The sequence below is a fragment of the Orussus abietinus genome, unplaced genomic scaffold (assembly GCF_000612105.2).
Source record: "Orussus abietinus isolate OABI.00-Male unplaced genomic scaffold, Oabi_2.0 scaffold6, whole genome shotgun sequence".
NCBI classification, from domain to species: Eukaryota; Metazoa; Arthropoda; class Insecta; order Hymenoptera; family Orussidae; genus Orussus; species Orussus abietinus.
The window spans coordinates 1822659-1838205 of record NW_019396002.1 but is presented as its reverse complement, the minus strand read 5'-3'; the positions used below and the strand labels follow the sequence as shown (position 1 = coordinate 1838205).

Here is a 15547-nt window from a genome sequence, read left to right as displayed (position 1 = left end):
AACACCGTCGGAATTGCGATTATGGCGGCGATATTACGGCCGCGTTTCATCCCTCCGTAAGAACGGGGAATACGTGAGGGTGGACGAAGGCGAAGCTCCGGGCTTATTGGCTTTATTTCTAACGGCGGTTCATAACTATTATTGCTGCCCCGGAGGAGATAGAAAGTATTCCCTGGAAAAACAACCCTCGTGGGCGACGCGTCGCAAAAAATCCACCCCAAAGTACATTTTTCCCTGAATGGCCGCGCGGAAATGCCAACCTTTTCGCGACCGTACAAATTAATGGGCTTTACGCCGTTACTTCACCCCAAGTTGGAGGGAATACCAGGGGGTGGATTTTTATATATTTCATTCTTATTAGAAGTACATTTTATAGCGAGCTAGAGGAAGAAGTCACTTAACGTGCGGCCACGGAATCGCTCGATATCAAATGACTCGAAGTGCTCCCTTCATACGGAGAATCAAATCCACTGGTCCAGATCGGATGATTTAATCCTCCGATTTATCAAAATCTCGAGCAGACAGCACTATTTAGATATGGCTAATCGAACGTTCCTGCCTCGCGGTTGAGTGCCTAGGACTCTTGCCAAGACACTTCCTCCTTTTCCGGGAAATCTTTACAGAACTTTGGACAGTTTTTCCTACTTTATTCGTCCTTCGCCCGAATGCGGGATAAAGGGGGATCCTCGAAGAAAAAATAAAAATCGCCAGAGGGTCGATATCGCTCCTGGCGATGACCCTTATTGTTCATAACTGTTAATGCGTTAACACCGGCAAAATATTGCTTCGTCCATTTTTGTGGCCCATCCCGAGTTGATGCTGGTTTATACGACGCCAGTATTACGACCTGTAAATACCGTTTTGCCGCGAGATTAAAAGAGTCAATTATCTCGGGCATGATAAGACGGTCCCGCAATATCGCTGCAAAATGGGGAAAATTCACGGCGTTTCCAGGTGAACGCTGAAACGCGTTTCAGATCGGGTCTCGCGGGGGTGTTAAAAAAGTTGCGATAAAAAATAATAAAGGACCGCCAAGAAAATCGACAATGAGCCCGGCGAGGTGAGGAGCTCTCGTAAAGGGAGGAAAACGAAAGGAAAAAGGAAGGATAGGGAAAAACTTGACGGCCCTAATGAAATTTCCCATAATAAAGTTACGGCAGTATTTCATCATCCTCCCCGGCAGCGACGAGGCGTTGAAATAAACCGCGCTTTATCGTCATCCCTAATAACCCGAGCCAGTAACACGGGGATTTATTGCGGTCGCGGTTGTCGGAAATGCGTCCCGGAGAGGCAGAAAGAGATTCGCCGAAGAAAATGAGCCCGCAGAAATTCGAGTTAATCACCGCGCAAATTATTTTCGCGAGCCTTCCCGGTTTCAGCCGCGCGCCATCATGGCGGCGACTCGCGGCATTCTCCATTATAGGGCTGATTCCTTCGCCTAATGTGCAGAATTTTAAGCATAAGATATCTCGTCCCTGGTCTTCCTCGAGCGTTAAGAAAAAAAAAAAATGAAAGAGGTATCGGCCCCGGAAAGAAGAAAAATACATAATTCAACTTAACAAACAAACGCGAGGGGAAATAATTTTAACGACGGATCCGGTGCCCGCGTTGCGTCTAACTATTAACCCTGAAGCCTGTCGACACTTTGAGAAGTTGTTTTCGAGGCACGGCTAAGAGTGGGCTCGTTTGTTCCGTTCCAGTGGGTGGAGGAATCGTTCACCGACTTCGACAAGGGCATTAACTGGAGGAGTTACGTGGTCTGCGACGTCGCCTACAGCAACGTCAACAATTGGCTGTGGACGCCGTTCATCGAGCGGGGCCCGGCCAACCGCATGTACATCGAGATGAAGTTCACCATCCGGGACTGCTCCCTCTTCCCGGGAAGTGCCCTCAGCTGCAAGGAGACCTTCAGTCTCCTCTATTACGAATTCGACGCGGCTACCAAGGAGCCTCCGCCGTGGGAGCCGGAGAGCTACAAGCTGATCGGTAAGTGACCTCGTCAGAGCAATCGGCATCTTCCCTTCCAACCTCCCTAGCGAGTCTTCGCGTTCCTAGGAAGTAAAAACCGACCAGAAAACTCGCTCGACCTTGCTACTCCACTTCCACGTATCGCATAACGAGCCAACGATAAGATCCAACGTTTAAAGGACGATCTCTGCTTCTCAGGTCGCATCGCAGCGGGCGAGGGCAGGTTCAACACGAACACGGAGGTGATCATCAACACGGAAGTCAAGTCCATCCCCGTGACCAAGAAGGGGGTGTACTTTGCCTTTCGGGACCAAGGAGCGTGCATCTCGATCCTAGCCATCAAGGTATACTACATAAGCTGCCCCGAAGTGTCGGTCAACTTCGCCCACTTCCCGGCCACCCCTACCGGGCGGGAAGTCGCCCTGATCGAGCAGACCGTGGGCACCTGCGTGGCGAACGCCGTGAAGATCAACCAGCCGACCTTCCTCTGCAAGGGCGACGGCAAGTGGTACCTCCCGTCCGGGGGCTGCCACTGCAAACCCGGCTACGAGGCGGATATCGACAAGCAACAGTGCAATAAGTGCCCCATGGGGAAGTTCAAGCACGAAGCCGGCTCCCAGACCTGCGACGCTTGTCCCGTCCACAGCACCGCACCCGATTACGGGTTCACCGAATGCAAGTGCGACGTGGGATACTTCAGGGCTGAAAAGGACTCCAAGAAGATGCCTTGCACCCGTAAGTTCCTGGTCTTAGGTCGAGATAAGTCGGGATTAGGAGGAGGAGGACTTACCACTCGATCTATGCAATTCCTTGCAGAGCCACCTTCGGCCCCGCAGAACCTGACAGTCAATTTCGTTGACCAATCCACGGTTATCTTGTCCTGGAACGCTCCGCACCAACTCGGGGGCAGGACGGACACGACCTACAGGGTCGTCTGCGATGCCTGCAGCCTCGGAGTCAAGTACATCCCCAACACTGTAAGCGATAGGACAGTAATTAGCATTAGAATGTAGGCGGCCTCTCATGACCAGACAATGACCCGAATCGCTGAGTGCAATCTCGGTTGAGTCATTACCGGACGCTTTAATCGGTATCAGTGGCGTTCCATCACCTTCCGAATTAGACTGACTCATCCGGATAAGTGATCGAACAACGGCTGGTGCCTTGATAATTGATAGATTAACCCTGGACAATGGAAAGTGTCCGATAACTGGATCGACCGAATCAACTTTCAGGAGATCTTTGACGACACGAAGATCACGATAACCGGGCTCAACGCTGTGACGACCTATCGGTTCCAAGTTTTCGCCGAAAATGGAGTCTCCGCCTTGGCTGGGAGGTCCGAATACGTCGATATTACTGTGACCACCGAAGCCAGCGTACCCAGCCTGGTCAGCAATGTCCGGATCACTAGTGTTAAGAGTTCGGAGCTCAGCATCAGCTGGGATGCACCCGTGACCGATGTAGGGGGCGACAGCGACCTCGTTGAAAGATACGAAGGTTGGTTCCCCTCTTCTTCTGATTAATCCTTTCGATACGACCATGCTTCTCGCGAATACAACGATAACGTATGGACCGGTTACAACAAAAGTTCACCCTAGTCAAAAAGTTAAACGGTCCAAAAAAGCAGTCAAAAATTCGACTAAAGTTAGGAATCAATGCAAAATGGGCACCCTAGGATACGGTGTCCAACGATGAGTGACCATAGTCCCCCGTAGTATCGAAAGGATTGAAAATGATGATTTTCGTAATTAGTGATCCCAACCTAAATTGTGTATGTTTCTTTCTCTCTTCAGTCCGGTGTTATCCAAGATTCGAGGACGCCACCAATGCAACTGTGATACAAACTTCGGATCTCTCTGCGACCTTCAAAGGGCTCAAACCGTCGACGGATTATGCCATCCAAGTCAGGGCCAAGACCACCAGGGGTTGGGGTGAATACACCCCCGTTGTCTTCAAGAAGACACCCCACGCGATGGGACTAGGTGAGCTTTGAACGCTGGAGGACGCATATTTTATCATATAAAGAAGTCTTCTCAACGCGTCCCTCTCTTTTTACAGACTACGTGGGCGATGACGATAACATGCAGGTCAGGATCATTGCCGGGGCAATAGTTGCCGTCGTCGTCTTGTTGGTGATCATCATCATAATGACCGTCCTCTTCCTGAGAAGGTAATCGAGCGCCTACGCCAACATAATTATCGCAATGCTTTCTTCGATTGCAAACCTCTAGCTATATAAACGAAACGATATACTTCCGGTAAATCGGTAGCATAAACAAATTATTCGATCGATTAAGTGGCCTTCTTAGAAGTCCTTTCTTCTATTGAAGAAGAAATAGGAACGTTAAAATATTGTTAGTCGGCCCTGTAAGAAATTGATATCTGTGTATCTAATCTTGTTTCGATTGATATAATGCGATTTTAATGATTCAGCAGAGCCTCGGATGAGTGCAACAAGAAGCAGCCCAGTGACTGCGACACCTTGGAGTACAGGAATGGTGAAGGTACGTTAACACTTGTCGACGAGTCGGCGCTACTTCTCTTAGAAAGTTATTATCATTACCCCCCATCACTATCATAGTTGTCTCACTGCGCCCTCGTGTCTTGTGACTAAAATTTGGATCACCAGCAACAACCCCGACCCTGACCCCAGCAAGTATTGAACCCCCCCCGAGAGGACTGTTTTCGTAGTCAGACCTTAATTAGAGATATGCGAGCGTTTTCCCTGAAAGATAAAAAGAAACAAGTAGAACCATCACGGAAAGAGATTGATCGACACTTAGTAAAGCATTAAAGCCCTCGGAAGAAATGGTGCAAGATAGCGTTGTACCGCATTTTTGTGGGACGATGACGTTCAGAAAAAAAGAAAAAAAGAAAAATTAATTTTTCAAGAAACAAATTCGTGATCGTTCAAAATTTTCATTATTGCTCGTTATTTTCGAAAACTGCGTTACAAGGAATATACCGGTATTATTATTTAATGATGTTGAGGAAGATGTTGATAAAAATGGGGCATAGCGACGCGTTCGTCCATTCATATTTAAAATAAGGGGAACGCAGAGACACCGATACCGATCGCTTTCACCAAAATTCACCAATTTGGCCTGCCGCAGCTGCGTCATTGTCTAACCAAATTCTTTCGATTCTTTCTTTTCATGTGCGATCCCCCTAATCTATCGAACCTGCCTCCATGAAACAAACAAACCCAATGAAAAATCCATGAAACAATGTACACAATCGCCTGCTACTACAGGACTAGTTGTGACCTACAGTAAGTCTTCTCCAAACACCTCTAATGTTTTCTCTCTCTCTCTTCTATTTCTGGTATCATAGATCTCTCGAGCTTCGCGTAGCTTGCTTGTGCATCCCATAGTTGAAATGACTGTTCCTAAAGACTTCCAGTGCGAAGACATCGGTACGATCCTTTGTACCCACGATTACAGTTGCCGGGGAAGTTCGAAGCGTGTATCGCTGTCTTCGCATCGCATGTCAATTGTTGCTTGAAGTCTGTTAGATTAAGTGGTATGCATGATTAGTTTAGTCATCGTTTCGACGTGTTTCCATGTATACGAGCCTGCGTCGTCACATTGTTCATATTCGTTCAGCGCGCATTTTTCACATCTCTCTCGTTCCACCGGACGAAGAAGGAGAAGGAGAAGGAATGTCCTTCCGATCGGACCTTACGGAAAAAGACGAGGGGTTATTCACTTAAGATATGGATTTTAATGCTCGAAATAACGTGGAAATCAGCTGGATATCGCAAGCAGAAATCTGGAAGTCGCCGAAGCATTGTCACGATTTTAAGGCCGAACGTCACTTGGTACTGAATCACGTTCTTGTCTATCATGCGAAATCAAAGGCAACCGGTTCTCAAAGAAGGAAATCGTTTTCACTGATTTACGAGTGAATATCCCCTCGAAAAAAGGGGGATTTACGTCCTCCAGGGAAACGATGAGTCCCTTTTGGTTCATCACTTCGGCACGAAACGGAATCAGCCTTGGCCGATCCATGAGTGGAATTCCGTGAAATCTTCGGCGAACAAAGTCGAGCGGAATTCCTTGGGTGGTTGGAAAGTGCTCGTTCCGTTCCGTTCTGATTACGCTCCATGGGAGTGCAGCTCGAAGACAAAGTTGGACCGAAGTCGCTGTCAGTTAGCAGCAGCTTTTCGCAGGGAAATTGCTTACCTCGCTCCCGTTTACACGGACTCCTCCATAATTCAAGGGAGTACCTAATTAACGTCTCATAAAGAATTCCTTTTTCCGTAAGGGAGGTCCCGGCGAGTTTAGCGGTGATTTTCGTTCTCCATCCCCTTTGCAAGGGCCTTCTTTGGACCGGGAACGCGGTGGATTTCTCGAGTCTTGGCTGGACATACAAACATGTACATTGTCGTTGGATTCGTCCCTTTCGTTGTTCATCCCGAGGACCGTCATGGGACGCTCGAATTTAATGGAGCCCCACACTTCGGCGTGGTTGCCTCTCGCTTGTTCTCTTAATTAAAATCATGTCTCATTTGTTTGCTTGACCTCTTTTGTTGCTGTTTGTCAATCAGTTTGTTGGTTGTTGTGTTGTTCACAGTGCACTGCAAAATGGACAGTTCACCGATTGTGACAACCCACACCAACAACAAGAGCAAGTCCTCGCGTAAGTCCTTTCTTAGCCTCTTGTCAAAATTTGCGACTGGGTCCCTTAATTCCGTTAACGTTAACTAAGAACGGTACGACGAATTGGATGCGAAAGAGGGAGAGGATCCTGACTAGACGAAGTCAACTTTTGCCAAGCTACTGTCGAGGTGTTCCTTATTTTCCATGTTTTTTTTCTTTTTTTTTTATTTCATTATTCCTCATTTCGTTCGCCTGAACTTGTATGACGCTCGCTTCCCTTTTCGAGAATTCTGGATGTTAGTAGTGAAGCATGCATTCCCGTATACATTTACGTGTGTATGTGTATGTGCACATATATGTACACGCGCGTTATTATGGTTGCACTCTGTGTGTGTAATTTGCATCGTACTTGCATCACTGTATGACGACCAGGGTCGCCAGAAATCGGCTCGCCGATGTCTGCCTGTTAATATTTAGTTAGTGTGACCATCACCGATTTTATTCCCTCGGACTTTGTTCTCGAGGAATATTGTTCTTGTTAATCGAGTGCTATGAGTATATTTTGACGGTATCAAATGGTCCACGGTAATCGCGCCGCCTGCCGCCACTCTGTGGTGTGAGCTTTAAGAACTGTCAAAGCTGGACAATGCACGGGATGCATTGACCAATTTTTTTTCCTTGAATTAACAACATTTAACGTCTACTCATCTAATGATTTTCATCGAGCCGCAAACCAAGTGCAATTTTAGCATGCTATTCTCGCAGCTAAGTACACCCCCGGGTATAAAAGGGGGCAAACATGTCCGGCGTGGAAAGAATTCACTCTTAAAAGGCAACTGACACGAATCTGGTCGACAGACTTTCGAAAGTATCTTTGAAATTCCAGGGGAAGAAAATTACGAACTCGAGAATATGCGAGAGAACAATTGGCCGTTAATTGTATTGAAATTGTAAAGAGACGTGGATGATGTGAATGGCGCGCGATTTCGGGATTCCGTCAAAATTCTTATGCACCGACCCGAGTGTTAATATAATGACTCTGTTTTGGTGACGTTACAGTGACGACGCCCCTCTTCACACCTGCAGTGGGGGTAGCTGCAGCCGGGGCTGCAGGTACGGGAGGTGCAGGTGCAAGAAGCTACGTGGACCCGCACACCTACGAAGACCCCAACCAGGCGGTGCGAGAATTCGCCCGAGAAATCGACGCTGGATACATTACGATAGAATCTATCATTGGTGGGTATCGACGTTGATTATTCTAAATTCACGATTACGATACTTATTAACACCTATCGTTACTAGGGAGATCGATCGCAAGCCAGGACAAATAGAACCTGCCCAGGGTGTCCCAGAAAAATGTGTACGCTGTCCCTACCTACCCCTCTGAATTTTCACTCTTCTTTGAGGTGAAACCAGATAAAAAAGAATGAAGAGAAAATAACAATTTAAAATGAAAGAAAAAATTACCATTAGCAGTCTGTTGATAAAATACCAAATTTGTAATAATTCAAAGCGTGTATACACTTTTTTGGGATACCCGGTACAGGTAGCCAACTTTTATACTATCTATATTTTTCTTATAGTTAGACCTTTTGGGATTCGTACAAGGGTCAAGGCGAGAAATATTAAGGGAAAATATGCTTCTCAGGTGGCGGGGAATTCGGAGACGTGTGTAGAGGTAAACTGAAGCTTCCTCCTGACGGGAGGTCGGAGATCGACGTGGCGATCAAGACCCTGAAGCCAGGATCGGCGGACAAGGCCCGCAACGACTTTCTGACGGAGGCCTCGATAATGGGCCAGTTCGAGCACCCCAATGTGATACTCCTGCAGGGCGTCGTCACCAAGAGCAACCCCGTGATGATCATCACCGAGTACATGGAGAACGGAAGCCTGGACACCTTCCTTCGGGCAAACGACGGCAAGTTCCAGGTACTCCAACTGGTCGGGATGCTGCGGGGCATCGCCAGCGGGATGCAGTACCTCGCCGAGATGAACTACGTCCACCGGGACCTGGCGGCAAGGAACGTCCTGGTGAACGAGGCTCTCGTCTGCAAGATCGCCGACTTCGGGCTTAGCCGGGAAATCGAGAGCGCCACGGAGGGAGCCTACACCACCAGGGTAAGTCGCCAGGTAACTTTCCTACAAACATTTGTTGTTACGGTAGCTCCCCTAGAACTCTTAAATCGCTTGCACACAGGGAGAAATATATTTGGTCGAGTCGATACAATTTTTGTTGGTTCAACCAAAGTAATCTAGTACATTTCACCGAAATATTTGATTTATTCACTAAAGCATTTTTTAAAATTAACAAAACAATTCACCCGAAACATTTGCTTGATCGAAACAAACGAGTTTGGTCAAATGAACTAATATTCGGTTCACTCAATGAAGACGTTTTCTGAGGTGCACCATGTCAAACAAAGGATCTTGCTCGATGAACCGACTTTTTTCTGGCAAAGCAGGCATGGTAAGAATGTAAATAATTGAGAGCTACATTGTTACCGGAAAAAAAGCCAGTAGCGGCGCCTGTTTTGCCGGTGCGTGTGCAAGTGATCTTAGTAGCGGTAGGACGAAACCCGAATTAGAAAGAACCCAATTAGCTCACGGTAGAAAAGGAAACAAAGTTTGCGTCTCGAGATGGGCACGCGTCTGGCGCGTATGAACTTCTCCCGAGACGTTGCTCCAGCTCTATAAGGAAAGGGTGGAGACTCAGGAATCCTGAAATTTGCAGGGTGGCAAGATCCCGGTACGATGGACCGCACCGGAGGCCATAGCTTTCCGCAAGTTCACCAGCGCCTCCGACGTCTGGAGCATGGGCATCGTCTGCTGGGAGGTGATGTCCTACGGCGAGCGACCCTACTGGAACTGGTCCAACCAAGATGTGATAAAATCGATCGAGAAGGGCTACAGGCTCCCGGCGCCGATGGACTGTCCCGAGGCGATCTACCAGCTGATGCTGGACTGCTGGCAAAAGGAGCGCACCCACCGACCCACGTTTGCCAACCTCACCCAGACTCTGGACAAGCTCATCCGGAGTCCGGACACCTTGAGGAAGATCGCGCAGAACAGGTAAAGGATGCCCTTTCTTTTGGCTAGTCGATAAGCGCGCGTTCGACCCTACCGACCGGTGCTAGGGATTTTCGGGAGCTTCGAGAAAGAGAGAGAGTGAAAGAAAGAGGCGTGCCGAAAACTGGACAAACTCCTGGTGGATTTCTGCGAACTAACGATATCGGTACGAGCCTTGGTGCCGCATTGCCTGCCGTACGCACGATTCGGTGGAACTTCCGACCTTCTTATCGGCTCATTGCCTATATTCTATATAACGTCGCTGTATAAGTACGGCAACAAAAAGTTACGGTGATGCGTTCAAGTCCACAACGACGCATTATCGTGTAAGCGATCGATCGATAATGCAAAGGTGGTTTAGTATCGATAAGAGTATCTTTATCGTAATCATAATCGGAAGAAGCCACCCTTTCGCACGTACGAGCCGTTCGTTCATCATCTCTTAACACGAATCATGTCGCATGCCACGCGAGTTACACGTCCGTGTCCATAAATTAATTTTTCTCGATATCAGCGATATCTTTTCGTTTCTCGCCAAACACCGAAAGCTCACACGCTCTGTGCTCTGATCATTTGCGCTGCCGTATTGGGCTTCGATGTTGTGCTCACTCGTACATATGGCTTCGCATACATGTGCACACACACGATCCGATGTGTGTGTCGAAATAGAGACACGTATATCTACATATACAGAGAGATGTATATCTAATTATATGCATACATGCGCACACCGTGTCACCAAATCTGGGTGCAACCGAGAGTCGTGTATGTGCTCTCAAAGTGTCCGTCAAAGACAACCTGATTGGCATTACTGGAAACGGGCAAACTGGACTTTTTTCACATATTTTTTTATTTCGAGTTGCAACGACCTTTCGTTAATTTCCTTTTGATTTCCTGCCGAAGGAGGCTGGGGAGGGCTGCTCGTCAAAATTATTTTTCTTTTCTGATAGCGTGCCACCCTCGACCGCCTCTGCGTTGTCTCCGTGAGCGAACGAAGAACGGAATCAGCGGTGACTCCAGATTAACGCTAAAACACGAAATTCCAGCTGTTTATTCTTTGTTAAAACATATTCCCTGAGAAAATATCGAGAAAGGTTTGGAAATAACTGAACGGCACTTTGTTTATTCATTTTGTTCTGCCTTGAGAAAGGTTTCGCGTAGAAAGGAGCGCCACTGAGTCCGCTCGCGAACGGGTCGCGCGAGCTGGGAGGAAAATTAATTTATGGACGGAAGTCTACGTGAATTTTGAGTTACGTTCTTTATCCTTCTTTATCCGCGAGTCGCGACGGCTGTACCGTAGGCAACGCGCCGTAAATACGAGGCTTTTAGCGAGCTTTTATCGCTTCTGGCGCTTATTGTTTCTACAATCCTCGAAACCCATCCGGGATTCCCTCGGGATCTGAATTTCCACATGCTTGCCCCGGGATATCCCGAAACCCCCCCGAAACGACGCTTTAGGGGAAGCGAACGGTTTTACGTTGTTAATCACCTTTCCCGTTATTAAACCTTGCAAATGTAACGACCGTAATATTCGGCAACTGCAACCGCGGTGCTACTTTACGAATGTCATTATCCTTCCACGCTAATGATTCTACGACGAGCATCGTTTCGCATAAACATCATTAATTTAAGATATTCCCATTAAATCCAGGCCGATTCTACGGCCGGTCTGTAAATGTCACCGAACGTGAGAGAGTGACGTCGTATCACTTTGTGAGATTAAATCACTCTGCGAAGAAGAAAGAAAAAGAAAAATCGTTCCCCCTGCAGCGTCATCCCGATCCCGAAGCGACCTCTCCCGACTTTTGTTTCTCCCCCCACCCTCTTTTTTTCTGGGCTAATTCTTTGTGGTTCTGGTTTTGTGGTGTCTTTGGTACCCGACTACAACTACGAACTACCACCACCAACTACCTACAACAACAACCACGACAGCGTGAGGCCGCCACCACACAATCCGTACTATGTCAGAAGCCACACCGCGGCTGCTCAGGCGGCGGCGGCGGCGGCGGCGGCAGCGGCGGCGGCGGCGGCCGTTCCAGGCTCGGGCCCAGGCCCGTTCGTAGACGTAGTGGGCCATCAGGCCCATCCGGCCCATCAGGCCCATCAGGCACAGTCAGCGATTGCCGTTCCAGTAATGCCAGCAGGAGCCGGCCGTACCCTACACTATCACACACACGCGGCCACACACGCCCTGCCTCATCAGCCACCGCTCACCTATCCCAACTGGGTCCCATTCACGCACTTCGGCTGAACCGCCCGGGCCCCTTAAATTGTTCGCTCTCGTTTCTTTCGTTTGTTTTTTTTCTTTTTTTTTTATTTTTAACTCTTTCTTCTCTAGCTTTCCCTTCGTTAGCTGCTGTGGACGTTCCGTTCTTGTGTTTGTCTTTGACAACCGGCGTTAGCTCGGTTTGGGTAACGCGAACCTAGAGGACAAGACTGAAACGTTGGGGCCCGATTTGGGCATTGTTCGGTGGCGTTAAGTTGCGGTAGGTTGTGGGGTTAGAGGGAGGTGTTAGAGGAGCTTGGTCGTAGGTGCTTTTCGTTTGAGATTAGGCCAGGCTGAGTGGTTCTTTTTGTGCTTCGAGCTTTGGGCTAGATTCGGTGCTGTTTTAGGGGAACGTGCACGACTTCGGATGGAAGTCGACGGTGGGCCCGTTTTTGCACTTGATGAACCACTCGCGCTGCTGGGACTTTTAATGTTGTATTTTCTTTTTATTTCTTCTTTTTATTGGCTCTTGCTAAGTAGGGCGAACTTTTCATTGATTCGTTTCTTTTCGACTCCTGAATGTAGTTTAGGATACCCCTTTGAGTAACGCGCATCCGGAGGAAAAGACTGAAGAGTAGCGCGCATATTCCTCCGTAGGGCCCAATATTGTTGGGCCCTCTTTGGTGCCGTTAAGTCGCGCTTGAATCGAGCTCGAATGAGGTGATTGAGAGGCGAGGAGGGAAAGATAACGAGTTTTTAACATTGGGCCCACTGACGCATTTCGGCGGAACCGCCCTAGTAGCTATCCGGAAAACTGTCCTTTGCTTTTCGTCGGTCATTTTCGTCTCCCATTTTTGGAAGACTTGTTTAAGCCGTACAAATTTTGTTCGACCGCATTTTGCATTGGATTAATTATTCGAGGAAATTATTGAATGTTTCAAGTTAATTTCCTTGGGCGAGGAAGCCGGAATGAGCAGCTCCTTTCCACTTCGGAACGTTTGATAATCGCCAGGGGTTTTCGACCTCGAAGACAATATTGAGAAACGTCAGGACAGTCAGGATAGCCCGAGAGAAAAATCGCTGTACATACGCAGCTCCCCTTTCCACATTATAGAAAGAAATTCACGCAGACTGCCTCGGTCAAAAATCAGACACACACCGAGGGTAAATATCCGAGATGAATATTAGTCGAGCTAGGACTCGAATAGTCGAAATGGAAAACGTAGCTGCAGTAGCATAGTATAATTAAGAGAAATTTAGGAGACTTTTTAGACGAATTATTAACGGACGAGTCCAACCAATGAATAGCTATTATTAAGATGCCCGGATATCTTAGGAGAATCCAACATCTCGCAGTTCTTGCAGCACGCAAAGTCTTCGAACCGATCCGGGATAAGTTGCGATAACGTAATCATTATCGTAACCACATTTCCGAAGCGTGACAAGGGTTACATTGAGAAACGCACCGCAAAGGAAATAATTCCTAAATTAATTACCTACACATTGAATCTGCATAATATATAAAGGTTTTCTGTTCGAGATCGTAAGTTTAATTTTACTACTATGAATGTATTACGGTATAGTGGCTGATCCTTAAACCACCACTTCCCATTTTTGTAGAAAATACTTAAAGTCAGAAAAATATTTAGGTACGCTAAATTGGAATAGACTCTTTAATACGACGTTCTAATCACGCGTACCGAGACAATTGCGTGCTGCACGAGGGATGTAGTCTTTCAGATATGTCTGATTCTAGTATTAACGCGGCATACGTATACGTACATATATTTAATATAATATTTATTGACGAGAGAAAGAGAGGGAGAGACAGGAAGCGAGCAAGAAAGAGAGAGAGAAAGAGCTGGAAATTTAACTTAAAGACTTCTATATCTTATCCATGACGAACGCGAAAGCTCTCGCGATGTTAGAATAGTATTTTTGTACTTTGGTGATACACGAGAAAGAGTATCGAGGCGCTGACAATCGTGCCAATTAGTTATCAATTTTATCGCGTTGATGCGCCACGGTATACATAAAATATAAATATAAATATAAATAGGTACAACGCGTATACATATTATATATATATATGTATAAATAAATTTAGGGACGAATCGAGTAAACAGAGTGAGAATAATCGACCGATCGACAGAGGCTACGATGTCGAGATGCACCAGCTTAGGTAAATGTTTGCCGAAATTTTCCGCAACACAGTTAATCGCCTGTACATTTAGATCACCTACTGTCGACCATGGCGACGATTCGCTAATTATATTTTCCTACGTATGGGCACTATTTGTACTAACAGATATACCACATCGAGCTGGTTTCTATTTTTTATTTATTTTTTTACTGTGGCAACAAATCGGGTCTTTGACGGGTCGGCTCGGTCGGCCATATTGGTCCGACCGAAATACCCACCCGTCACCGAGAAGCACTTTTCGAGTATTCAAATTTCTCCGAAAATAAAAACGTCTCGACGGTTCGAAACGCCGTCGACACTCGTCTGGGAATTCTTCCAAAATCTATGAGTTGTCGGGGACCATAGCCATTTTGTCTTTTGTTCAAAGTGACCTCGAATCATGGAAAAACGGTAGCTTTGATTCACATCGAATGCAGAGTACACATCGAATGCTTAGGATACATCGAATGGGAAACCCCGTGTATTGGATAAGGACCGAATGTTAGGACGCTTTCACATTAGCTTTTAATTTCGGAAGCTTCGCTTCTTAGGGAAAGGACTTTGATTTTAGTTTCCATCCTCCAATGTCTGGCATCCTTATACACGCACAGTGGTTGGTCCCCCATCCATAAATCCCGATCCACAACCAAGAACACACCTAGAGGCACGTACACGAAGTCGACACACATCGAAACAGAGACGCGCACTCTCCTGGAAAGGGAAAAGAAATGCAAGTGACAAAGAGCGAGAATAAAAAGACCTAAAACACAGCAGGTAGTAGCACACTTAAGTGTGGCCTCCATTGCACTAACAAATGCTAACAATTGTCAGAATCAGGGAAAGGGGTGCTCCACCCCCACCCCCACCCGCCTCGTCGGCATCCAACGTGCATTTAAGAAAAAGGTAAAAAAACGCACGGCAATCAGCCGGAAGATAAAAAAAGATAAGCAAGTAAACCAGAGAGCAACGGAGCGAGGTCCTTTGAACGTTGTATCATTCTTTTATACCTCTGGAATATTTAACATGTATATTAATTGCGCTACGTCGATATCAGGAGTGTTAATTGCACTCGGTTGCTCTCGCGGGTTTCTTGGAGACATAAAGGATCATGCTACCACGTAGAGAAGACAGTATTTGCTCTGCTTAGACCCTTTTAGTTTGTATCGCACTGCTTGCTTCATACGCACTTTGTCCATCTTTGTCTGTACGTCCATCTACTGAGTTCCGTATTCCGCGCCTAACCCGATATTGTCGCTCTCACCACGTCGTGGAGTGTGCACCACTCTGTGATTCACAGTTAGGCCGTGCATCGTGAGACACACAAGAAGGCTTCCCTATAGTGTAAATACACTAGTAGCTCCCTCCCTCGGAGGCGTCGGTGTACTAAACGCTTAAAATCGGTAAATTTGCATTTAAGAGAGAATCACGTACTGAAATAACTATTTATTAGAACACTAAGAAACATCCTACGCTTCCGGGAGAGAGGACTTGCAAAATCTTTTTGCACTAATCCGTGTACAT

The 15547-nt window shown here is 46.9% G+C and overlaps 1 protein-coding gene across 1 annotated transcript in view; it reads left to right on the top strand.

The window, feature by feature from the left end:
* Positions 1 to 15547, top strand: part of LOC105704444 (ephrin type-B receptor 1-B) — a 49868-nt gene that overhangs the window by 28808 nt on the left and 5513 nt on the right. The window contains exons 3-14 of the mRNA XM_012433659.2: positions 1701 to 1986; positions 2167 to 2703; positions 2785 to 2945; positions 3204 to 3468; positions 3765 to 3953; positions 4030 to 4141; positions 4405 to 4475; positions 5225 to 5242; positions 6547 to 6612; positions 7632 to 7808; positions 8221 to 8690; positions 9304 to 9641. Coding sequence (XP_012289082.1) covers positions 1701 to 1986; positions 2167 to 2703; positions 2785 to 2945; positions 3204 to 3468; positions 3765 to 3953; positions 4030 to 4141; positions 4405 to 4475; positions 5225 to 5242; positions 6547 to 6612; positions 7632 to 7808; positions 8221 to 8690; positions 9304 to 9641 — 2690 coding nt within the window. The remainder of the gene's footprint in view (positions 1 to 1700; positions 1987 to 2166; positions 2704 to 2784; positions 2946 to 3203; positions 3469 to 3764; positions 3954 to 4029; positions 4142 to 4404; positions 4476 to 5224; positions 5243 to 6546; positions 6613 to 7631; positions 7809 to 8220; positions 8691 to 9303; positions 9642 to 15547) is intronic.